The following is a 25,533-nucleotide window of genomic DNA, read 5'->3' on the forward strand; positions in this document are numbered from 1 at the left end:
CTCAGATGGACAAGGATGGTTAAAACATTTAGGACTCTTTAAAACAAAAATACCTTCTCACTCACTTAAAATCCCCAACTCTAAGGGATGCTCTTTAAGTGAATGTCTGGCATTATTTGTCTTAATTTTGAATTTCACTTTTTATTGGCTGTAAATATACATTGAAAGTTGTAGAAAAAAAAAAGTTGTGTAGATTCTATGAAAACCTGGGTTGTCAGTAGATCCTTTAAACAAATTTTATCTTGTGATTATTTGATTTATCATGTTTTATCAAATCTAAGATGCCATAAATTAAAAGATACATATTTAAATGTCACTAAGAAAAATACGAAATACTATCAGTTATATCTTTTAAATGACATAGATTGTAGGACGCATCCTTATTTCAGATATAGAAAAGCATGAGGAAAAAGGCATACCTTAGAATTGACAGACTACAATATTTAAGCAAAAATATAAGAAGACTTTAAAGTATGTAAAGTAATAGAAGGCCAATCTACCTTAAAGAAAAGTGATTTTTTTAGAAAAGCAAGGGAGATATAAGTACAAGTAAGAGCAAAGATTGAGACTAATACAGTGATATTTTTTTTAATACAGTGATATTAATTATCAAATCATATGCCTTCTAGCAGGGACCACAAATTTATGTTAAACTTTTTGAAGTCAATGAAAAAATGAAGCATTAATTTAGTATACAATCAACATCCATAACATAAAGTCAAACCAGTTTGTAAGGAGAAACTGCAGTATTCTTGGTACTAAAGTCATACAGAAATTTCTCTGTACAGTATGAAGAATTACATTAAAAAAAAAAAAAAACGCGCCGTATACACAGTGATTTCTTAAAACTCTTTGTGGTAGTATCCCTCCTTTGAGGTAAGTGATATCACCCTAAGGCAGTAAAGACATTTCTACCAGTCTCCAGTATAATACCACTTTTCTCTTTGCTTTTCTGCTTTAATTTAGAGTACTTGTGATTTTATTATTGTTGGAGAGAGAATGGACAAAACTTCCTTCAAGAAAGCTAAATGCTGTTTCTCTAGACAAGTTTTTGGAAGCACTAAATCTAGACCATACTCCCCAGAGGTTATGAGAAATCGAGCTCCTCTGGGCTCCTACTTAATATGAAAGAGCATGCCTTAATAGAGAGTTAGGGAAAATGTTAGCTTAACATCCTTGAAAAAAAATTGAGTTTCTTATGGAGAACATGTATCTAAAGAGAAGGCTATCCTATTCACCTTGGCTTACAGACACTACTGAGATACTTTCTAGGAAATAAGTTTGAATCACTTCTTACCTATAAAATGAATGGATAATCCAGTACTCAATTGTACAGCTTCATAAATTGCAACCACTTAATCCTAGAAAAATTTTAATATATGTATATCTTGGTCCTAAAAATACCTGTCATCCTATTATAGAATATCTATTTTGGGGTTAATTTCTGAATTCTACTTCTTGGTATCATACTTCAAAAGTAAGTATTTGGGAAATGTGTAAAAAAGCAACTGAGAAGGTTTGCCTTGTAGTTTTATTTAGAAGTTGAGGATAAGTCGGGGCAACTGGGTGGTTCAGTTGGTCAAGCGTCTGACTGTTGATTTGGCTCAGGGTGGATTTCAGGGTTGTGAGATCAAGCCCTGCATCACACTACATGCTGCTTGAGATTCTTTCTCCCTTTCCATCTGCCCCTCCCCTGCTACACATGCATGCTTGCTCTCTCTCGCTCTCTCTTGGTCTCTCTCTCTCAAAAAGAATAAATTTAAGAGTTTACAAAAAACAATAACTTAAGTGGAATATGTTATATATAGGCTTTCTCTATAGAAATAACTAATAGTACAGTTCAGGTCTATTTCAGATTAAATAATTAAATCCTTATCTTTAAAGTTTAAGAATACTTGTGTCCAGTCTCAGTATCAAGGAACATGCATCTGAATTCTGCATTGTCAATCTTAGATAATGTGAGGAAATTTCAAAGACAAAGAGAATAATTCTCTATTTTATCCCCCCATAAATTGCTAGTGTATTGTTAAAAGATTATCATTTCTGATTCTGACTTTTGAAGCTGTGGAATTATCAATAATTGTGCATTTTATGATTTAATTATTTTTGTCTAAAATAGAGTGTGGAGTTGTGTTGGGTAAGAAATACCAGTTCAACCAAGAATTCTAATGTAATAGTTTCTAACACATGGAAATCTTGCTTCAGTTATTATGAAGTTACAGTAAATCTGTATTATCAAAGTCATTTCCTCTAGAACTAGTCTCACCTCCTGGGCTCCTTTTCTGTCCAATGTGCACAACATCCATATACCTTAAGTGTTGTAGAGATTCTATGGTAGGAAATAAAACTTCTAATAGAGTATGCCACATAGTCCACATAGTAAGCATATATATATATGTATATATATATATATGTATATATATATAAAATATATTTCATATGTTTTGTAAGGAAAACCATAAGCCATATTTATGCTTACTCTATAATTATTAAATGAATAAACCTAGTTATCAAGAAATAATTCAAGGGATATGCCATTTTGACCAGTTGGCAGTTCTTAAAAGCTGATGTAGGCTTTCTCTGAGAAGCTCCATGTTATCAAATATATTACTATTTGAACATTTAACTTTTTCCTAAGTTAGATAAGTTTTCTTCTTTCAAGAATTTTTCATTTATTTTCAGTTGCTCCTGGAATAAATAACTTGTTTTTGATAATTTTGTTTTCAAATATTTTGCCTCACCAAGCTCTTGCTTTTTTTAAGTTACAGCAGTCATCACAGCCACCTCTTACTATAGCTGAGAAATTATGATGAATGAAGTACTCCCGAGAGATGCAACGGAAGAATTCACAAAGACCTACTACTCACATCTGCACAGTGCATGAATCCAGCAAAAAATGTTTATGTTGCCATTTTTATTTCCAGTTATTGTTTCAATTTCATTGTTTTTTTAGAGAGCTCCAATGATTGTTGGATTCATAGTATTCACGTGTGTATAATCTTTCTTTTCCAAGTTTTTTGTGATTGTGCAATAGAGGAGATTGCCTTCCAGCCATGAGTCAATTGATCAGTTCATCAATAAGCTGTTTTTGAGGACTTGTGCTGTGCCATGGCACCCAAAATAGGAGAAAGAGTTCACCTCTTAGAAGCCATTGCTTCTTTGCTCTCACTTTTTTGTTTTGTTTTGTTTCAACTAGACTACTGTTTCTAAAAGTAAGGAGATTATATATATATATATATATATATATATATATATATATATATATAATGTATATATATATACACATATATATAATGTCATAATTTTGTGTGATAAATGCAAAATTCCCTAGCCCAGACTGAGCTAAGCAGAAACACTGTAAGATCTGTAAATTTACCTTTTATCAGGCATATTGGTAATTTTTAGGCATGATCAAGTCTGAGAATTATCAAGTCCTAAAATTCAATGCTTTTCAGATTTTAATGTGCGTAGAAATTACCCAGGAATCTTGTTAAAATGCACATTCTCTTTTAGTAGCTCTGAAGTGGAGGCTAAAATTCTGCATTCTAACTATCCTCAGGTGGCAGTGATGTCTCTAGAGCTCACTTTCAGTTGACTGCCCTGTGGGTAAGGCTTAGACAAACTACTCTGTTGCTGGTTCTTGGCAGATGTGACAGAGTTGCTGAGACAAAGTGTCTTGGCGCCCTTAGTATTGCTTATTGTTCTATTGAGCTTTTAGATCATGGAAGCAGAGAACTGATCAAGTAGAGATCATGAAGATACATGGTCAGATAAACAAATTGTCTTACAATATAATGTATTTCAAGAAAAAGTAAAGAATGAAATTATATTGGCCACTGCATTATTGTTATTATGGAGGAATGGAGGGTCTACTTTTAGGACATTAAATGATTAGCCTGTCTCTATCATTAGATTCACCAGTCTATACAACCTGGTTCTCATGGTTTTATACTCAGATCATAACATCAATACATCTGAAAACAATGGTGCCCATCCTCTGGCTATTGCCAATGTTTTCCATTGGCCAGGGTCCGGTGGGACCATCATTGTGTCAAGGTTCTAGGGCCTTTAACCACTATACACTTATCTATGAGCTGAAGGATTTCTTTTCTAATGAGAGGTGTGGGCATTGAGAAAACATTGGAGGTACAACTAGAGAAGAGTGAGTATCCTTCTAGGCTAAGGTTGAAGAGCCTACAGAAAGGCGCATGTGAAAGATTTAGAGAGAAGTTGGCCTAGTTAATGAAACAGGTTTTAGAAGACCAGTTAAAGGAGTGGTGGTAGCAGAATGACTTTCCTAGCGTAGGAAGGAGGGAGATGAAGATACGTGCAGAGCGAAGTTTGATGATAATGTCCTTTTTTAAAGCTACAGGATTTTGGAGAAGATTATTGCTAAAAGAATTAGTCAAGAGACATTTCCAGAAGGAAGGAAAATTGAGTCAATAGCACTAAATGTGGCAGAGTGGTATGATGTGATAAAAATAATTAGATTTTGGCAACTTATTGATTACTTTAGCAAGAGATCAGTTTAAGAGTACTTTGCTACAGGAGGTATAGGTAAAAGCAAAATTTAGTAGTCTGAGAAATGAAAGGAAAGAAAAAATGTACACTAAATATATGCTCAAAAAAATTTGCAGTGACTAATAAGATCTAAACTCTTTGGCTTGGCTTTCATCAAAGTTTGTTCCACCACACCTATCTAGCTTTACTTCCTATATTATTCACATATATATTATTTTTTCCAAGTAGGTCTGGTCTCCTTACTGCCTTGGAAACATCATTCCAATTCTACATATTTCAATATTCATGTTATTACTTCCTAGCCTCTGTTTCTGGGTAGATCTTTATCTTTTTCTCCCCCCCCTTTTCTCCCTTTCCCTCCCCTTCTCTCCCCTCCTCTCCTGTCCCCTCGTCTTCTCTCTTCTCCTCTCCTCTCTTCTCCTCTTCTCTTCTCTTCTTCCTACTGCCCAAAAGATGTACTCACAAATTGTTAGTAAAGAAGAGATTTGGATCTTACATGACTCTAGGTTGGGTGGAAGTTGATGTGGGCATCAGAGAGTGCTTGGTTGGGATAGGAGGAGGCATAACATTCAACCAGGAACTTTCACAGAATAACCATCTCTTAAAAGACTGCCCTCGATACTTAATAGTCTATATAACTACTATAACTACTGTCTACCCAAGACCTAGTGTCATTCTGGATATCAAACCTTAGGCACACCTTAGGCACAGATTCCTGTAGCCTCAGAAGTCACTGAGCTGCCTCTGTGACTACCACCTTTTGATCAGAATGTGTTTCTGTTGCTGTGACTTCTCCAAGGCATCGAGTCATGGATTCCTTTACATTCTTACATTGAAGCCACCTGCACTATTGGCTAGCATTGATAGTTTGGATATTCCTTAATTTACTGGAGAGTTGATAGATGTATCTGTGAGACTAAATAGTGGTTGTCTTCATTAAAAAAAACTCTCTGATTCTTGTTCTTTAGTATATCTCAGTTATTACTGACTTAGCAACAGATTCCTTTACTCTTAATTTTACTTGTAGAAGAATACCATTTTATGGAAACCCTCAGCTCTATCATTTTGTTAGTTACAGTAAATTTTGTCCATCCTTTACAAAAAGCCCTGATATGTTGATTCAGCTTGAGACAAATATGAAGAATAAATATATTTAAAATTATTTTATCCTTTAACAGCTTCTCATTCAGTTAGATGGTAAAGCCAGAAGAAACTACTGAGTTCTAAAGTTCTAAAGATACAGTATCAGGCACATGTGAATTTAAGGAAATTATTTTTTTATACCTATGATGCATCTCTAAGCCTAATTTCATCATCTGTAAAATACAGAATAAAAACAATATGGATGGGCTTTAACTTTCACAATTTTAAGTGTAAATATAAGTATAGGTCAAGAAGAATGAGAATATATAACATCACGGTGAAAATGACAGCTTCAAGTGGGAGAAAAGGAAAATGTAATAGTGTGGAGTGCCATAGATTCTTACTGGGGGATCGGAGAGGGTGATTATCTAGCAGGAGAGTGGGATTGAATAGGAGGGTTGCATAGTGTGGCTAGACTGAGAATTCCCAAGATAGTTTAATCCTTAAAAGAATAACCTCAACCTTCTCATGTACTATTAGACCTAAACTACTTTCATTGTTTCCATCTAAAACATCTGATACAAGGGCCAAAAAGTGAGCAGGAAGAGAGTCCTGCATATCCACACCCTAAATGACCATTCTCTAATTTACTAAAAGCCTTTTAAGTTTGCAGCTGGAAAGGGAAATCAACTGAATGAAGAGAAATGGTCTTGGCTTTCTTGCTGATTTACTGTATAACTATCTGGAATGCTACTTGTAGAATAATATGGGAAGAGATGACATCTTAACAGTTTTGTCTTCCCATCCAAGAATATGGTATGTCTTACTATGATTCAGGTTACCTTTTATGTTCTTCATTAAAATTTTTACCTTTTTCTCCATGTATATTTTGTCTTATGCTTATCTCTGATAATATCAGTTTGTGGTTATTGTGAATAGGATATTTAAAACTACATTTTAAAAAAAAGATTTATTTATTTATTTATTTATTTATTTATTTATTTGAGAGAGAGAGAGAGAGAGAATGTGCGTGCAAGTGTGGGGGAGGATCAGAGGGAGGGAATTTTTTTTTTTTTTTTTTTTTTAGGGAGGGAGGGAATCTTTAATCAGTCTCCCTGGTGAGTGTGAAGACCAAGGCAGCTTGATCCCACCACCCATGAGACCATGACTTGATCTGAACCCAATAGTCAGACACTTCACCTACTCACCCATGCAGGTGCCCCTAAAACAATGTTGTTTCTACTGGTTAGTGCTGTTATATTAATTTTTTTACTGTTTATCTAGTATTTAGCCAGTCTGTCCATAGCTCCTATAATAATTCTAATAGTCTCTCTTTGAATTCTTTTACATTTTATTGATACAGTCATATTCTGTATGGATAATACCATAATTTACAGTTTGCCTTTCTAACATTTGTGTCTCTTCTTTTTAATCCAATTTGTTGACATTGTCCTCTAATAAAACACTGCATAACAATGGGGAGAGTTGACAATTGTTTCTTTATTCCAAACTGATTAAGACATGAGCATTTATGGAGCCTTATCACTTCCCTTCTATTTTTCTCTTTCATCTCATTATGGTCTTCCACTTATGAGTACATGAGAGCTATTACTAAAAGAGGACTGAATTGATTTGCTTCATTTGAAAGTAATCACATTTTTCTTAGGAAGTTCCTGCAATATGCCATGTTTTTTTTTTTTTTTCCCATATAAGTAACACTTTATACTAACTTGTTATTATGAGCATACCTAAACTATGTTTATACAGTAATGCAGCATAAGATAACAGAAGAATTGGAATTTGTTTACCTTTACAGAAAATGAATGGATGATATAGAAACTTCACCATTTTGATAGATTTACCATCAGCTTCTGCTCCCCCCATTGTCATTATACCTGAAGTTATCAGCTCCTTTCCCTCTCTGTTGTTTCTAATTTGAGAAGACTAAAAAGGTTACATCACAAAATTTCTCAGAATTTTAATTTTTAAATAAAATGAGAATAAATGAGTTATCAGTGAGAATAAGAATATTTTCTTCTTATAATGAGCCTAGCATAAAACAGGTATTTGAGGTGTTTGCAGTATTTGCTTAGGGGGCTTTTGTGCTTATTTCCAGGTATTGGCTGTTTGGAGGAATTTAGGTTCCTGGAAGAATAGTGTGCTAATGTGTTAGAGTATATCCTTCTTAAGGAGAACCCTGTTGTACCTTTAGAAAGTAGCTTTCGTGTCAGGCTGTCTTCTTCTGATGGCTGCCTCATTTTGGCTGGAACTGAAAAGACTGTAATGTGTTATGGGCTACATACACATTTTACAGCTATCATTTTCTGACAGACTTATTCTTGATGATGTTACCTTTCTTTTTTTCTCTAGTGTTTGTACTTAAATGTCCTTATAGTCTCTCTCTAATTCACTGTATCCAGTTATTTAGCAATCAAAAGAGAGCTGAGTATGACAGCTCCTAGTGTTACATTCACCTCCTCTGAAGTACTGATTCTGCTTGTATTCATCATCTGAGTTAGCGTTTATTCAATATTTTTTTCCTTCTGGTGTTATCTCTTGTTTTATAAACTGACTGGACATTAATTGTGACTTTGACTAGTCACTTTGTTTGCTCTTGGATTTGAAGTGAAATAGCAACAACAGCATTTGGAACATTTTTGTGGACTAGCTTTCTTGATAATCTCTACTAAAATCTTGAGTCTACTAACAAGAGCAAATGTCAGTGAACATAAACCACAGCGCCCATATTCTTATGAAGCTGATAAAAAAAAAAAAAAAAAAACCACGAAGGCCACAAGTGCTCACAACTTTTGCTGAACAGAATATGAAACCCGTTTTTTTTTCATTTCATTCCCAAAATTCTCACTGGTAGAAAATAAAGGATCAGAAATCTATAGGAGATAAGTTGTTTAAAAGATACTAACAGCTTTGTTAGCAAATTAAATAGTTCTAATTATAGTGCTAAAAAGAAGTTTGGCAGTGGGGATATGTATACAAATTATGATACTTGGAAAAGGAGTGACAATGAAAATCTAATTTCAAGTCTGGAAATTTTAGCTGGTTAACCAAATGTTGAGACTGAATCATTCGGTTTCCTCAGATCAGATTTACCATTCTGTTTGTGTAAGATGATATCAGAAATAGCAAAACCCTTCAAAAGTCCTTGCGAAGTGATCTGTAAGTAATGGGTATTTATTGATGGCCCACCCTTTATTAACTGTTCTTTCATCTCTGCCCTGACCCTGGGGACTCAGGACTGGGTGTTGGTTTTCCTCAGTCAGTGCTCAGAGGCAATTCTGCATTGGCTTTCCTTATCTTGCCTCCCTGAAACTGATTCCTCCAGTGTGCACTTTCTTGTCAATCTGTGAATGCACAACCTCCAGTGAACTGGAAACTAAGCTCCTAGTGGGTCTGCTTTTCCAATTTATTCACGTATTTTTTTTCCTTCTAGGAAATAAACAGCTTTTTACAGACTCACGAATTTGTATAATTCTCCATTTTCCTTAAGATTAGGTTATGTGACATGTGTTCATGATTTAATAAACAAGGGCTATTTTAAAATGTGGAGATAATAATATGTTTTTTCCTAGACAGTTGTGCAGATTACTTTGACAGGTTTTCTTTCATATTTAAGGTGACGACCCTTGTCAACACCAGCAACAAAGGCCCATCTGGTAAAAAGAAAGGGAGGTCAAAGAAGGCCCATGTCCTGGCAGCATCTGTAGAGCAAGCCACTCAGAACTTCCTGGATAAGGGAGAACAGATCGCTAAAGAGAGTCAAGATCTCAAAGAAGAATTGGTTGCTGCGGTAGAGGATGTACGCAAACAAGGTAAGTAGAATAATATTGTTCAAGAGGAATGTATATTGATGTGCAAACAATGGATTTGTCTCTAGAATCAATGCATATTTGCTCAAAAGAGTAGTCTTATGTTTTTCCTCAGTATCTGCACTTGCCATTTTTAACATTTGCTGGAATTAAGTGCATAGACAAATAGAGATATTTTTACTTGTGGCAGCATAGAGCAACCACAAAAGTTTCATGTCTGCTGTTAGTTTCAAATTTTCAAGTTGTTTTCTCTTCATTGATGACTGTAGACTTCTGTGTCAAACTGAGGCTCTAGGGAGGAGAGGATGAGAATACCTTATACTTACAGAGTCACCAAACACTTAGGGTTTTAAAGATGAGGGAAGAGATGATTGTAAAGCAATTAGCTATCTATGATCAATCAGTTATGTAATTATCTAGTTAGCCATAATGCAAGTTTTCAGCATATTTAAAATTTTTAATTGTGGTAAAATACTCATAAAATGTACCATTTTAACCTTTTTTAAGTGTATAATTCAGTAAAGTATATTCACACTGTTGAGTAGACAATCTCCAGAACTTTTTCATCTTGTAATTCTGAAACTCTATACCTACAAAATAACAATTCCTCATTTTCCCACTGCCCTAGCCACTGGCAACCATTGTTCTACTTTTCTTTTCTATGAATTTAACTACTCTAGATACCTTATGTAAGTGGGATCATGTAGTATTTCTTTGTGACTGGCTCATTTCACTTAGTGTCATGTTCTCATGTTTCATACATGGTGGAACATGGGTCAGAATTTCCTTCATTTTTAGGACTGAAAATATTCTAGTGTGTGTTTATACCACATATCTTTATCCCTTCATCCATTGATAGACATTTGTGTTTCTTCCACCTTTTGGCTATGATGAATAATTATGCTATGATCATAAATATACAAATATTTCTATTTCAGTTCCTTTGGGTCTATACCCAAAGGTGGAATTTCTAGATTATATGGTAATTCTAATTTTAATTTTTGAAGGAGCCTACGTACTATTTTCCATCGCTACCGTACCGTTTTACACTTATACCAACAGTGCACGATGGTTACAATTTATCCATGTCCTTGGCAACACTTGTTTTCTTTTTTTATCATAGTCATCATAATGGGTGTGATAGCTCATTGTGCTTTTGATTAGCAGTTCTCTGAGGACTCGTTATATTGACTTTGTTTTCATATGCTGGTTGGCCATTTGTATATCTTCTTTGGAGAAATGTGTATCTATGTCCTTTGCCCATTTTTTTTTTTAGATTTTATTTATTTATTCATGAGATACACACACAGAGAGAGAAAGAGAGAGAGAGAGAGAAAGAGAGAGAGGCAGAGACACAGGCAGAGGGAGAAGCAGGCTCCATGCAGGGAGCCCGATGTGGGACTCGATCCCGGGTCTCCAGGATCACGCCCTGGGCCAAAGGCAGGCGCCAGACTGCTGAGCCACCCAGGGATTCCCCCTTTGCCCATTTTTAAATCAGGTTGTGTTGTTCATTTGTGAGCATTCTTTATATATCTTAGATATGAACCCCTTATATGATACTGTTTTGCAAACATGTTCTCCCTTTCTGTAGGTTTCCTTTTCCCTCTGTTGATTGTGTTCTTTGATACACGGAAGTTTTTAATTTCGGTGTAGAGTTCTATTCAGAATTTTCAGTTGAAAATACTAAGCACCATGAAATCAGAACAGATTATCCCCTGGCCTGACCTCCCTCCTGCATTTCCTATCTCCGTAAAAGCCACGCATGTGTATCCATTTGCACAATGGAGAAATCTCAGTATCATTATTTTTCTCTCCTTCCAAATACAGTCTATTATGAAATCCCATAGATTTTTAACCTCAAAACATCTTTTAAGTGGATCAGTTCCTGTCTTAATTATTCAAAAGTATCATGTTTTACCTGCCCCTGTGCGTTAGTAAATGCTGTCTTCTTTCACATAATTAAGGATGACTCATTCTGCACCTCCCAACTCAAGAGAAAACCTTCCCAGGGAAACCTTTCCTGACACTCCTGTCATACTTTTCATGGCTTTTTCCCCTTATCACTTTGCACAGGAGAGTTTAATATTTGTGGGGTAACCTGATTGATAACTTTCTATCCTGCCACACTATAAATTAATAAAGATAGAGACCAAACCATGTCTCTTTTGCTGATCCACAATTTGCAGTTCTTAGCAGTCCTAAGACTAATGAGTGTTGAATAAATGAAGCAATAGATCAATAAATGTTCTCCTGTTCTCTCCTTTTTCTTCTGGCAAATCTACCACTTTCTAAATTCACAGATGGCTGTTTAGTCCCTAGAAATATCAACCCTCCTTCTACACCAAGAGCCACTATTATTTGTGCTGCCATCTTCTTCCCCATTTTCTCTCCCCTGAAAGTTAATTTCATTTACATCACACTAATATAAATTGTTATGTAATTTGAAATGTTAAATTTTATGTACTTCATCTAATGTACATGGAGTATATTTGTATATGTGTTTTAAAAACATGAAAGCTTCCCAATTGTCAAGTGCTGTTGAAGACTGGTATTCCTTCTGAATTGCAAATGCACACTGTTTTCATGCATATATAGCCTGGATAGTTTTTTTTTTTTTTTCTTTCTTTCTTTCGTTTTTAGATTGACTGCTATATAATAAATTGCACACATTTAAAGTGAACAATTTTATAAGCTTTGACAAATGTATACACTGTAAAACCATCAGCACATTCAAGATAGTCAATCTGTCCCCAACGGAGAGGGTTTTGATAGGTCCCTAGGATACTTTCTCAAAGCATTTATCTTTTATGGTAATATATTTTTCCTTTTAGGTTTTCAACGATCTTTTAGCTTTCCCTTATTTTTCCCCTGCAATTTGGTTTTCACACATTCTGTAGAAATTAATATTTCAGTTTTCTCAAAGCTTATATAAGGAATGCTATTTTTTGGACATGATATAATAACCAATATGGTTCTTGACCAGCCTGTCTAGGGGATATGAGAGTGAGATTTTTTTTAAGATGCTAGTTTAGAACATCTTACAGAGATCAGTCTTACAGAGCATATTTTAAACTTTCTCTATATTATACACTTCTCATTATATAAAAATTATGCACCAGAAATGATGCCTATGTGTTAACTGTTTAAAAGCTCAATTACCACATACCCCTTTTGCTGAATCGTGTCACATGTAAGGAAACATTGCTATAGTCTGCAAAATAACAAACGTTTTACAGGGAAAAGATTTAGAAATTTTCTTTCTGTTTCTCTTGTCAAATATCTCTCACTCTCAAATAGGGTTTAGATCCCTGTCATATGGGAGGGATGCCTCTAGTCCCTGACAACAAAGTCCTCAGGCTCTCCTTCCACATCTGTGCTCATGGGCTCTCCTGTCTGCTCTCTGCCCCTTCTCAGTACTTAGTATATAACCTCTCTAGCCCATCCAGTTTTGCCCCATTTTCCTGTTGGCCCCGTTTTATTCACCCAGATTTTATTCACAGTGAGAGCCTAGGTTGATTTTCAGAGACAGATATAGGAAGATCGGGGGCAACACTCAAGGATAAGAACAGGACTATTTAGTTATTAGAAACTTTGAAACTTAGTATCTTTCCTTGTGTCATAGAAATCTACGTTCTTGGGACACCTGGGTAGCTCAGCGGTTGAGTGTCTGCCTTCAGCTCAGGGTGTGATCCTGGAGTTCTGGGATCGAGTCCCACATCAGACTTTTTGTGGAGCCTGCTTCTCCCTCTGCCTGTGTCTCTGGCTCTCTCTCTCTCTCTGTCTGTCATGAATAAATAAATAAAATCTTAAATAAAATAAAATAAAATAAAATTTTAAAAAAGAAATCTACGTTTTTATCTGTAAGATGATATTCAGAGATTATGGGAATGCTGACATCAAGAACTAATATCCTCCTATAAAGTGGCCTTAGTATCTGTATGTACTCACTTATAAGATAATGTGTAATTTAGAACTAAATCTATAAGAAGTGGTCTTCTACTATTGAGTTGTTTTTATATTTTAAAATCTAATGATCAGAATTTTTGCCACTTTAAAAAAAAGTATAGCACAAGTTAATGCCAGGAGTTTTAATTTTGTACATCTCCATTTTCAGATTTTTAGTACACAACCATTTCTTATTTTTTTTAATTTCACAACATTCATAATTGTAATAACTGTAATATGTAAGACAAGATTATATAAGAACTTTTAAGCCATTATTGTTTCTAGGCTATACTTAGTGTTGTTTGAATTTCTTTATCATTTGAAAAATGTATTCTCGGGGGATCCCTGGGTGGCTCAGCGGTTTGGCGCCTGCCTTCAGCCTGGGGCGTGATCCTGGAGTCCGGGAGTCAAGTCCCACATCAGGCTCCCTGCATGGAGCCTGCTTCTCTGTCTCTCTATCTCTTTCTGTGTCTCTCATGAATAAATAGATAAAATCTTAAAAAAAAAAAAAAAAAAAAAGAAAGAAAGAAAAATGTATTCTCTTTTAAACCTAAGCTGTAGGGCAGCCTGGGTGGCTCAGCGGTTTAGTGCCGCCTTCAGCCCAGGGCATGATACTGGGGACCTAGGATCGAGTCCCACGTCAGGTTCCCTGCATGGAGCCTGCTTCTCCCTCTGCCTGTGTCTCTGCCTCTCTCTCTCTCTCTGTGTGTGTCTCTCATGAATGAATGAATAAAATCTTTTAAAAAAAGATAAATAAAATAAAATAAAAATAAACCTAAGCTGTATGGTAGATTCTTAAAAGTGCTCTGTATGAGGGGTAACAATATATTACCCTAGAATAGTCTAGTAGAAAATTTTCCTGTAGTTTTATCTACCCCACAAAAAGAAGTATTTGAGTATAATTATGATAGAATTTCTGTTAAAAACAAGTAACAAAAATAAATCATCAAAATATATATAAAGAAGACAAATCACTGTACTCAAAATTTAAAACTCTGATATTTTAGACTTAGGTAAAGATGGAATATTTGATCAGGGGTGTGCATGTGTGTGTGTGTGTCTTATCATAGCTAAAGTAAAAGTAATTACATAAATGTGTATTGTATTCCTAAATTAAGTTTAAACTGCCTCAGAATAAGAACAATGATGTATATGTATTTCTCTCCTCCTAAAGTACCTAGCATGGTTGCTATAGCACATGGCAGGTGATATTCAGGGGAAGGAGACTTGCATGCCAGCAAAGCAGGCTTACAAGTCAAAGGAGCACCAGACATTTGGTTAAGTTAAGATACATGATTTCTTATGTTACATTAGCCAAAAACTACATGATTTAAACTAAATCACTTAACAATTGAGGCCTCAATTTCTCCATTTTTCAAATACAGACAATAATTGTTGCATTTTGCTCACTGGATTGTTTCACATAATGAAGTCACAAAATGAATTATAAAAACATTAAATGTTATATAGATGTGAGAGTATATTTATTAATTATAATTTATCCATCAATCTGTACTACCTATGGCAATACCTCTCTTTCCTAGCACTGAGCAGTCCTGGGCTTTCCAAGCAGGATGCTAGAGAGCTGAATCAGCATCTGGTAGTCTCCCAAAAGAGAACTGTGAGGCTTGGAGTTGATGGTAGTTGTGTGTGGTCCCAGAAAGCTGTGATTTAATAGTTGTGCAGCCAGTGAACCATACATAGAAAAGCTCCTAATCAATGCAAAGGGAGGTATTCCAATCATGTCTTTATATTGAAGCTCTGGACCAAACAAAGCTTACGACACAGAATCCCAAAACATTTTTAACGTTTACGATGAAGACCTTCCTGTATTGGAAATTCTTTCTGAACTATGGACTAGGCTGGGGTTCTTAAATTTCGGTGAAATCAGTATCACCTGGGAAGCTTTTGAAACCCTTGATAAGTTGGTAGCCATATCAATTAAGTTAGAAACAGTGGAGTAGGACCCAGGCATCAAGGTTTTCAAAGTTTCCCAGGTAATTAATCTACTTCTTATCCATTATCTCCACTTGGACGACTCATCAATCCCTGGTAGTCAGCTAGTGTTTCACATTAGGCAGCAGATGGCAGTCACTCATTTTAGAAGGCCTTTGAGCTTGCAGTTTACATAGAGTTAGAGAGGTGAGATTTACACAGGAGAAACAGCCTGATAATCTATGTTAATGTGTTGTGGATAGATCTGTTCTGTGCTAAATGATGTCTTATAATGCCTGACCTTCTGTAGGCACTCCAAGAATATGCTTTAAGTATATACTAAGGAACCAAATCTATAGGACAGTTAATATTTAAATTGCTCTTGGAAAAAAAAAAGTATGAAGTTGGAATTAGCAAGGAGCAAAGTATAAACTGATCATGGATTAAAAATCTGTCAGGGAGGGCAGCCTGGGTGGCTCAGCAGTTTAGCGCCACCTTCGGCCAGGGTCATCCTGGGGATCCAGGGTCGAGTCCCACGTTGGGCTCCCTGCATAGAGCCTGCTTCTCCCTCTGCCTGTGTCTCTGCCTCTCTCTCTGTGTCTCTCATGAATAAATAAATAAAATCTTAAAAAAAAAATCTGTCAAGGATGTGGAATAAGCATTTCAGGCTTAAGTAACCTGAGTTTTAAAGGCAAAGAGATAAGAATGGCATTAATAATTGGGGGATGGATAGAAAAGCCTTGATTTGGTAAGTTTCATATTCAAGCATAGTTAGAAATATGGAAAGATGATAGGAAGGGGAGCACCTGAGTGGCTTAGTCAGTTAAGTGTCTGCCTGCAGCTCAGGTCATGATCTCAGGATCCTGGGATTGAGCCCTAGGTGGGGCTTCTTGGTCAATGGGGAGTCAGCTTCTCCCTCTCCCTCTGCCCTTCCCCCCAGCATGTTCTCTCTTTCTTTCTCTTTGTCTCTTTGTCTCTCTCCCTCTCTTTCTCTGTCTCTGTCTCTGTCTCTCTCTCTCGTGCTGCCTCACTTTCAAATAAATAAATAAAATCTTAAAAAAAAAAAAAAAAGAAAGAAAGATTATAGGAAAAAACCACAGTGGGAAAAGTTTAGGACCTAGGCTGTGTGTAGACAACATGATGAAATAAAGATAGGAAAGAAAGAAGGAAGCTAGCTGATTGGTTCCTACCTATTTAAGTGATATTTTAGAAAGTTATTTTGGCAACTTCATGAAAAATTGACTAAATCAGAGAAAGATTGGACTCGGGTTGCTTATGTGTTATTGTAATATTGCAGAGAAAACAAAACAAAAATACTTTGAGGTTCTAAGATTGGGATGTGGCAATAACAGAAATAAGAAACTCTGTTATAAGCAGTATGAAAAAGAATAGAAGATTTGCCCTTTGTTGAAAGGAAGAAACAAGGGTCAATATTTATTCTAAATTTTTGGTCCTAGACAACTTAAATGGGATATCTAACGATGGGGAGGAATGACTGATTTTATTGTAAACATTGATAAATGAGTGGAACTGCCTAGCAGATGGTTAATGCTATGAGAATGGAAATTTGGAGAAATAGAGAAATTTGGACATCTTTTGAGTTGATAAATGAAGCTTTCAGAGACAGTCCTTTCTTTGGATACTTGCCTATAGATATAGAGAAAAGAATACAGAGACATAGGTTTAATTTGGGGTGAAAGGCTCAGTTAAGATTGTGGGATAAAAACAGAGAGGAGAAGGATGCCTGGGTGGCTCAGCGGTGAAGCGTCTGCCTTTGGCTCAGGGCGTAATCCCAGAGACCAGGGATCAAGTCCCACATTGGGCTTCCTGCATGGAGCCTGCTTCTCCCTTTGCCTATGTCTCTGCCTCTCTTTCTGTGTGTGTCTCTCATGAACAAATAAATAAAATCTTAAAAAAAAAAGAAATAGAGAGGAGAGGCATGCCCTGAAATATGACCAGAGAACAAAGATAGTACAGAATCCTGAAATCCAAGGGAATAGAATATTTTGCAATGGAGATAGTGATCAATCTAGACTCTCGAATGCTGTCACAATTAGTCAAATTCTTCTGAGATCATAGAGGATAAATAATGAGAAAGTGCCTTGGGTCTTGCCAGAAAGGGCTCATTAATTTTATTTAAAAGTTTATTTTCAGGAATTGAAGGAATGGAGTAGATGGTGAAGTAATGGATTTAGGCAGGGAAGCTCACCATAGTCTTCATTGATCATCATTGCACTGTATATATCATTACACTTTTGCTTCTGCATAGTCTGGTACTCAAATGAAGGACCATATGTTATCATTATTTTATGCATTTCTGGAGCCTGGACATAGTGAGCACCCAGGGTGCTCATAGAATGGCATTATTCCAAAAATTGCCACAGTATGGAAGGAGAAAAATTGAAGAGGGATTGGAGAAAATATAAAGGCAAGCAATGAATACGATTGTTTTCTTATTTGCTTATTCTGTTGAGCCCAAATCAGAAGTTTCAGAGCATACACCAAGAGAGGGAGCTACTGGTGAGAGCAATTGTAGATACAATGGGGAAAAGCTCAGGGTGGTTGTATGAGGTAATACAGAAGGGACATTTCTTTATCCAGAGAACAGGTAAAGAGGAGAGGAGATGTACTATTGGATTGGATGAAACTATTTCACTTATTTTAAATTATGAACAAAGAGGATGTGGTTTTAATGGATCATATATACCTAATATTTGACCACTATTGTAGATTTAAAAAAAAAATGTCTGTTACTAGCATCTGTGTGGGTCTTTCATATGTTTTTAAGGGATTTATTTATTGAATACAACTGATTGTTACTGCAGTGGAAAAGGCCAATTTATAACAGGCTTAAGTATCTAAGAATTTTTTAATTTAATTTTTTTATTTGGTATGTACTAGCATGTGCTTACAATGGAATGCTCATATATTGCCTTTATGAATCTTCTTAGATTTGAAATAGATACAAAAAGCTGCCCTTTGAGTGATAGGCAGTCTTCTTCATATTTGTCCAATAAGCATCTCCATTTAATAGGTAATACAGCATTTGCTTCTATGCCATCCTATTTTTATATTTCCACATCCTCTTGAAACATGGAGCAGTTGCTTGGATTTTCTATTTTCAGTCAACAACATTCACTGATGTCTACTCTCTCTTTAGGAAGGTACAAAAAATAAAAACAATTAAGACATGACCCAGCCAAGATATGCCAGGCCAGGGTATAGACAGACATGCACATGGCTCACATCCAACTTTAAGAGGGATCTCATGGAATGAAGTGACAAAAAGGAACAGTTAAAAAGGTAGTTTCTTCATGGAATCATTTTTTTTTTAAGTTAGAGATGGTTAAACCATTCACTGCTCATACGGTTTGTTTGTTTGTTTGTTTGTTTGTATATAACCTCAACTGTTAAATGATATGGTGATATCAGCTAGTTCCATCATTAGGCTTTTTTTTACCCAATCAATATTTATTGAATAACTGAAGCACCTGGGTGGCTTAGTAGATAAGACTTCTGACTTCACTCAGGTCATGATCTCAGGGTCCTCAGACTGAGCTGCCCATCAGTGGGGAGTCTGCTTGTCTCTCTCTCTCTCTCTCTCAAATAAATATAGTCTCTAAAAATATGTATTTATTGAGTAATTGATGAACAATGGACTGAGACAGAACAAGACTGATAAAAAGTAGTAAAGGGAGAGAGAAAGGTGTGCCTCATATCTCTGAGGAGACAAAACATTTTGCCTCCTGATGACTTAGACTATCTCTTTCCCCATGCACTTTGTTATTGGGGAGTGACATTGGAATAAGCTGGTCCTACAGAAACTCTAGTTGATATGAACTGTGAACTCTCTAGCTAAGATCTGGGCCAAGGTCATTTTCCTAGCCAAGAAGCTCCTAATGTTAGACAGTCCTGTCCCTTATCTTCCACCTATGCTATTAATCTGTAAATCAACACAGTGTGGGGAGCTGTAAGAGAATGTTCTTTCTCTTGGAGCACTATCCACAGAGGTCAGCACTTTAAGGAGAAGAGCTGAGGGTATTTTGAGGATTCTGCTACTCCTCTACTTGTCCTTTTTCTCAGGATGAGTATGTCCCAAATATCCTTTGCTTTATGCCTCTACTCTTGGTACTCTGAATATTTGGTCTTCTAGAGATATTGGACTTGCTTTTCTGTGCTGTGCACTGACTCTTCACTGCTGGTTGACTATCCTTGTACGGGTGGTATGTTACTGTGTTCTAATATCACGTCCTATTGGTCATATGGTAGAGGTTTCACTTCTGTACAGAAGTGGTTGGAGGGCTGGGGAGCAGGTCTCCACTAAAGAGGTGTACCTTCAGGGAAGAAGATAATTTCAGGACAGAAAATGGATATTCAAGAAGCAAATCCTAGGGAAGAGAGAGAAAGAGTACTCCTTTCTCTCTTTGGGTCTTGCTTCCTTGAGCTTGGACTTTGCTGATCCATTATTTTAAAAAATAATATTATCAGGACACCTGAGTGGCTTAACGGGTTAAGCGACTGACTATTGAGTTTGGCTCAGGTCATGATCTTGGGGTTCTGACATCAAGGCCCATGTCAGGCTCCATGCTGAGTGTGGAGCCTGCTTTAGATTCTCTCTCTCCATCTCCTTTTACATCTCTCCCTGCTCACACACTCACTCCCTCTCTCACTCTCTCTTTAATAATAATAATAATAATAATAATAATAATAATAATAATGGTATTATCAAGTAATATAATAAAGTTCATGATTATTAGATGAAGCAAGGGCAGACCTTTAAGTTGGAATGGGAAGTACCTCTTCATTCTCAGACTCAGTACAGTGGAGTCAGCATCTGAGGATGCTCTGCTGTGTCCATGCACCATTGCTGCTCACTGTTCCTCACATGTCCATCTCCTCTCCTTCTTTATAGAGGCTTCGTTCACAAGTGTTTCTCAAAACGAAGTTCACAGACCACTTATTTCAAAATCACTTGTGTGAGGAGGGGTGATGTCTATAAAAACTCAAATTCCTGAGCCTAGCCATAAACCCAGATTCGGTATAACTGGGGTACCACTAGGAGTATCTCCAGCTAGTATCCCAATCTTATGCTTAAAAAGTTTGAGAATCACTAAGTCTAAGATTTTTACATCTTTATACACACTATCTTTAATTAGTGTAAGTCTTTTTTTTCTATTGAAAAGGATATTATCCAGGAATGAGATTAATTTTCAGAAGCTTTAATATCAGAAGTTAAAAAAATAGAAAAAAAAACTAGAGATACATACAATGACAAAAAAAAATAAAAAGATGTTGATGTGAAAATCATGAAAAATGCATAAATGTGAAAATGTTATATACACAATTTAAGATTCATCTTAATGCATATTTTAACATTTGCAATAATTTTAACTGTTGCATATTTGCTTAGTTAAAACCAAATTTGTATGCCATAGTTTGCACTAGTTGAGGGCCTGGTGTATAGCTTTTGTTTTCAACATATTGGTAGATAATTACAGTTTCCTCTTTCATCTGATCCCTTTTTCTGGAGCTCTTGGTTTTTGAGAATGCCATAATCTTTCAATAAGTGTAATATTTTATGTAAGATGATATTGGTGCTGAAAGATCTCCATGTACGTTAATTGAGTAAACCAACTAATTCAACCTTTGTTTAAATACTTTGTACCTGCCCTATTTTGGGGTCTTGGAATATAGTATACTGAAGAAAGAAAACAGACATTCTCTGTCTATAAGAATATTACATTCTGATATGAGACAGACAATAATTAAAAAACTAAGCTGGCTGTAGAAATGTAATTTAAAAATGGAACAACCAAAGACATGATGAATAAAATATATATTGATAAGTTGAACTTAAAATTAAAAACTTATTCTCTGTGAAAGACAGTGCTAAGAGAATGAAGATAAGCCATAAATGGGGAGAAAATATTTGTAAGTCACATACCTGTTAAAGGACTTGTATCAAAGATATATCAAGAACTCTTAAAATTCAACAATAAGAAAAAGAATCACTGGATTCAAAAATGGGCAAAAGACCTAAATAGACATATGGAAAAAGAATCATTTTTTCCAGTATCATTTGTCATTAGGGAAGTGCAAGTGAAAACAACAAAGAGATTTTACTGTATACCTGCTAGAATCAGTAAAATTCCCCAAATTAACAATATCAAATGTTGATGAGGATAAGAAACAAGACCTTGTATTCATTCAGATGCAAAATCATACAGCCACTTTGAAAGACAGTTTGGTAATTTTTTTTTATAAAACCAGAAATAGAGTTACCATACAACCTATCAATCACAGTCTTTGGTGTTCTGTTATGAAAAATCATGTGTCCGTTATGAAAAATCATGTCTCTACAAAGTGCCTGACTTTATTGTGTTAAAAAAATCTCTTATTTTAGAATAACCTTAAATTTACAGAAAATTTTCAAAGACACTACGGAAAATGACCATATACCCAACACCTAGTTTCACCTGTTTTTAACATCTAATGTTATATGGTACATTTGTACCAACTAAAGAACCTAAATTGATACATTATTAATTGAACTGATCACAATAGTAAAAAACAAAAAAACAAAAGCCCATAATAACAAACCCTTCTGCTGATGTACTTAGCAAAAATGGCAAGAGCAAAAACAGCATGGATGCTGATATATTCTTGTTCTTACACTGACTTGCAAAGAGTGATATATTATACATCTGTATGAATAAAATGTGGAATCTAGTTTAGAAGATTGCCAATCCAGGACTATTTCCTTTAACACCCTTTATTGAGATCTCGACTAATCAGCCTAAGTAAAACTGTTCTTACCTTTCACAGAATAGATTTAAGGAGGCTTGCAAGGATATACAAAACCCAGTAAGAAAGAAAAAAAGAAATCTGTGGAGAAGAAGAAAGAAGGGTAAGGTCAGAGACTAGAGAGAAGCCAGGAAAGTGTCTAATGCACATATATATATCAGTGCCCAGGCATGCTGTGTCGTGTGTACGATTTTACCTCAGAATTGGCAAGAAGGAAGGAGGAGCATAAAGGGGGGGGGAGGTGGGGGACAGTTTTGTAGTGGACTCGGAGCCAAATTCCAACTCTGCAATTTTCATGCTGCTTGTGCTGTATGACTTGGGAAATTCCTTATGCTCCCTGCACCAGTGTTCACATAAGTTCAGTGAGGCTAATCATACATACACTTTCAGGCCAATTGTGGATCATAGATGACAGGATGCACGTAAAGTGTTTAGCAACAGACCTAGCACACTACAGGCTCTAAAAGCCTGGTAGTCATTGCTTTTACCATGAATCATTAATGTTACTATACTTGCTGCAATGGGCAACAAATTAGGCTCTTATGGTTTCTAACTGACCAGTTGTAAATGTAAACTATTACGGTATCTTTAATTACAAATTAAAATATATATATATATATATCTTTCAGGTGGATTAATAAATCCCCTCCATTTCATTCGAATTGCAATTAGTTTAAGGGAAATTCCTTAAACAAAACATGTGATCCCAATCATGCATAAATAGAAATATCCTACATTACCATGTAATGATAAGGAAACCTGGTCACCTTTCTAATAGCTAAGTCTGTAATCATCAAAAAATGCAACTGACGTAAACATCTTGAATAACCACAGGATAAGACTGGTTCACAGGATGATGCTGATTCACTGATGCATCCCTAACTGTGATCTATGCCAGCAACCTAATGCAACCCATGCCATCTTCACCAGAAGCAGACCCCTCTAAAACTGAGACTGAGCGAGCATGCTTTTAGTTGGAGTTCTACATTTTCTTTATTGAAAGATTTATTTATTTATTTGAGAGAGAGAGAACATGTGTGAGCACATATGAGCAGGAGGAAGGAAAGGGAAAGAGAATCTCAGGCAGACTCCCTGCTGAACACAGAGCTCACCACTGGGCTGGGTCCTAGGACCGTGAAATCATGACCTGAGCCAAAATCAAGAGTTGGTTGCTCAACCATCTGAGCCACCCAGGGGCCCTGGAATTCAATTTTTGAAAAGAAAATAAATGGACAAGGTGAAAAGCTTCTAAAAATGCTGAATCTTGCTAAGTGCATGTTAATATGGGGTTCCGGAGGACCAGCCCTGTGGAATGATGTGCAGGCAATATGGAAAAATCAGACCTTATACTAAATTATAGAGATGCCGCCAAAGCACTGCAAAGCCAAGCAGGTATTGAAGCCAAGCTTCAATATTTAGAAGCTGATAACAGACTTCGCAGTAAGATAGAGAGAAAACTGGAATTCTTGGTACTTCTCCCATCAGCTTTTGGAGGATTTGACTTGGGTGATCATCTTGCTCTCGGATCGTCAGTTTCTTCCTTCCTACTGGTCTAGTCCAAACAGCATGCCAACACGTGATATATGAAACAGAAAGGGGCTACTAATTGTAACCCCCCTCCAACAATTGCTCTGTTTTTCTGCTTCTTTTAAACAAAACTTTTCAAAGAATAGTTCACATTATCTCCTTCAATTTTCTTACCCGAGGGTTGCTTCTTTTCTTTTTAGTGTGCAATATAATATGTATATAACAGCATAAACAGTAACAAGAATAGCAGTATGTGGATCCCTCTGCTTAAGAACTCTCAAGTGAAAGCTACTTACTTCTCAACATTGGTCTATATCTCCTTCCCTCCTTGCTCCCACTGTCCAGCCTTGGCTAGGGAACTGTAAGCCTGAATTTGGTATCCATATTTCCCATGCATTTCCCCATCACTTGTATTATGAAAATGTTCAAACACATAGAAAAGTGAAAACAAGTTTAACAGAGAATTCCTATATCTGCACAACCACCACCTAACACTACCATTCACATTTTGCTATACTTACCCCGTCAAAAATCTATTTCCCATGAGTTTTTAAATTGATGTGTGTGTGTGTGTGTGTGTGTGTGTGTGTGTGTGTGTGTGTGTGTTGGAGTGGGGTGGAGAGAAAGAGCATGAGAGAGGGGCGAGGAGGAGTAGAAGGAGAGAGAATCTTGAGTAGGCCCCAGGCCTAGTGTGGATTGATCTCATGACCCCAGTCATGACCTGAGTCCAAATCAAGAGTCAGAGGCTTAACCAACTGAGCCACCTACGTGCCCCACCCATGAGTTTTTTTTTTTAAAGATTTATTTTTATTTATTTATGATAGAGAGAGAGAGAGAGAGAGGCAGAGACACAGGCAGAGGGAGAAGCAGGCTCCATGCCGGGAGCCCGACGCGGGACTCGATCCCGGGACTCCAGGATCGTGCCCTGGGCCAAAGGCAGGCATGAAACCGCTGAGCCACCCAGGGATCCCCCTCACCCATGAGTTTTTAAATAAATTTGCTACCTATGAATGGTTTATTTTTCACCAAAACCATTCTGGCTTTCAGGCTGACCACTCCAAAAACCTCCAAAGAGGAAGGTTTCTTGAGGTTTTTTGTTTGTATTTCTTGGACACAGTGGAGATTCAGCTCTGCCAGAAGCCACCTATAACATATGCTGAGAACCAGCCATTTTCTATCAGAGTTCTTGTTTGTCAAATACTAATGCCAGTCCCGTCTAATCTGTAAAATTTTAAGAATTAGATAATACCAAAATGAAATAATTTGAGAAAACATGAACCACTTTTCAAACTGAATATGTTCATATTCAATTGCTTTTAAAAGCATGAAATTTCCCTTATGAAACTAGAAGATAAGCTCCCAAACTGTATAGTTTAAACAAATATTTAGATTTTTTTTCCATTTTTGGTCAAATCACTGTTTCAGGTTCACATTTCTTATCATTTCAGTGTTGGATGATCATGAGGATTTAAGGAACTGTTGGCATGATTCTTTGAAACTATATTAAAAAAAATACTTTTAACAACCTAGGAATAATTCAAATTTGTTGGTGCTATTAAACCAATGTGGTCTTCTATTTAGCATTTCTAAAAATAATTAATGCTATGTAAGTTGATGCATAGTGTTGAAACGATGTATTTTCAGTGTTGATACCATTCTTATTTGTACTTTTTGTGCTCTCACAGATGAAATTTGAGCTCAAGTAAGATGATTTTTTTAAAACATAAAAGCATTTAATAGCATTATCTTTTTAAAAGCTCTTAAAACGTGCACTGTATTTGAATGGGCTGTAGTTTGTTGCTTCCTACAATAATTAAGTTAACAGTTGGCTGATATAGACTCATAGGGATTATTTAAAAGATAAAAGATCAAAAGTACTAAATATTTACAT

At 36.0% G+C, this 25,533-nt stretch overlaps 1 protein-coding gene across 7 annotated transcripts in view; it reads left to right on the top strand.

Annotated features, from left to right (window-relative positions):
• Nucleotides 1–25,533, top strand: part of CTNNA2 (catenin alpha 2) — a 1,079,777-nt gene that overhangs the window by 216,822 nt on the left and 837,422 nt on the right. For all 7 annotated transcript variants that reach the window (XM_072769992.1, XM_072769991.1, XM_072769993.1 and 4 more), the window contains one exon: nucleotides 9,239–9,434. In XM_072769992.1, the coding sequence (XP_072626093.1) occupies nucleotides 9,239–9,434 (196 nt within the window). The remainder of the gene's footprint in view (nucleotides 1–9,238; nucleotides 9,435–25,533) is intronic.

The sequence above is a fragment of the Canis lupus genome, chromosome 12 (genome assembly GCF_048164855.1).
Source record: "Canis lupus baileyi chromosome 12, mCanLup2.hap1, whole genome shotgun sequence".
In the NCBI taxonomy this organism is placed as follows: Eukaryota; Metazoa; Chordata; class Mammalia; order Carnivora; family Canidae; genus Canis; species Canis lupus.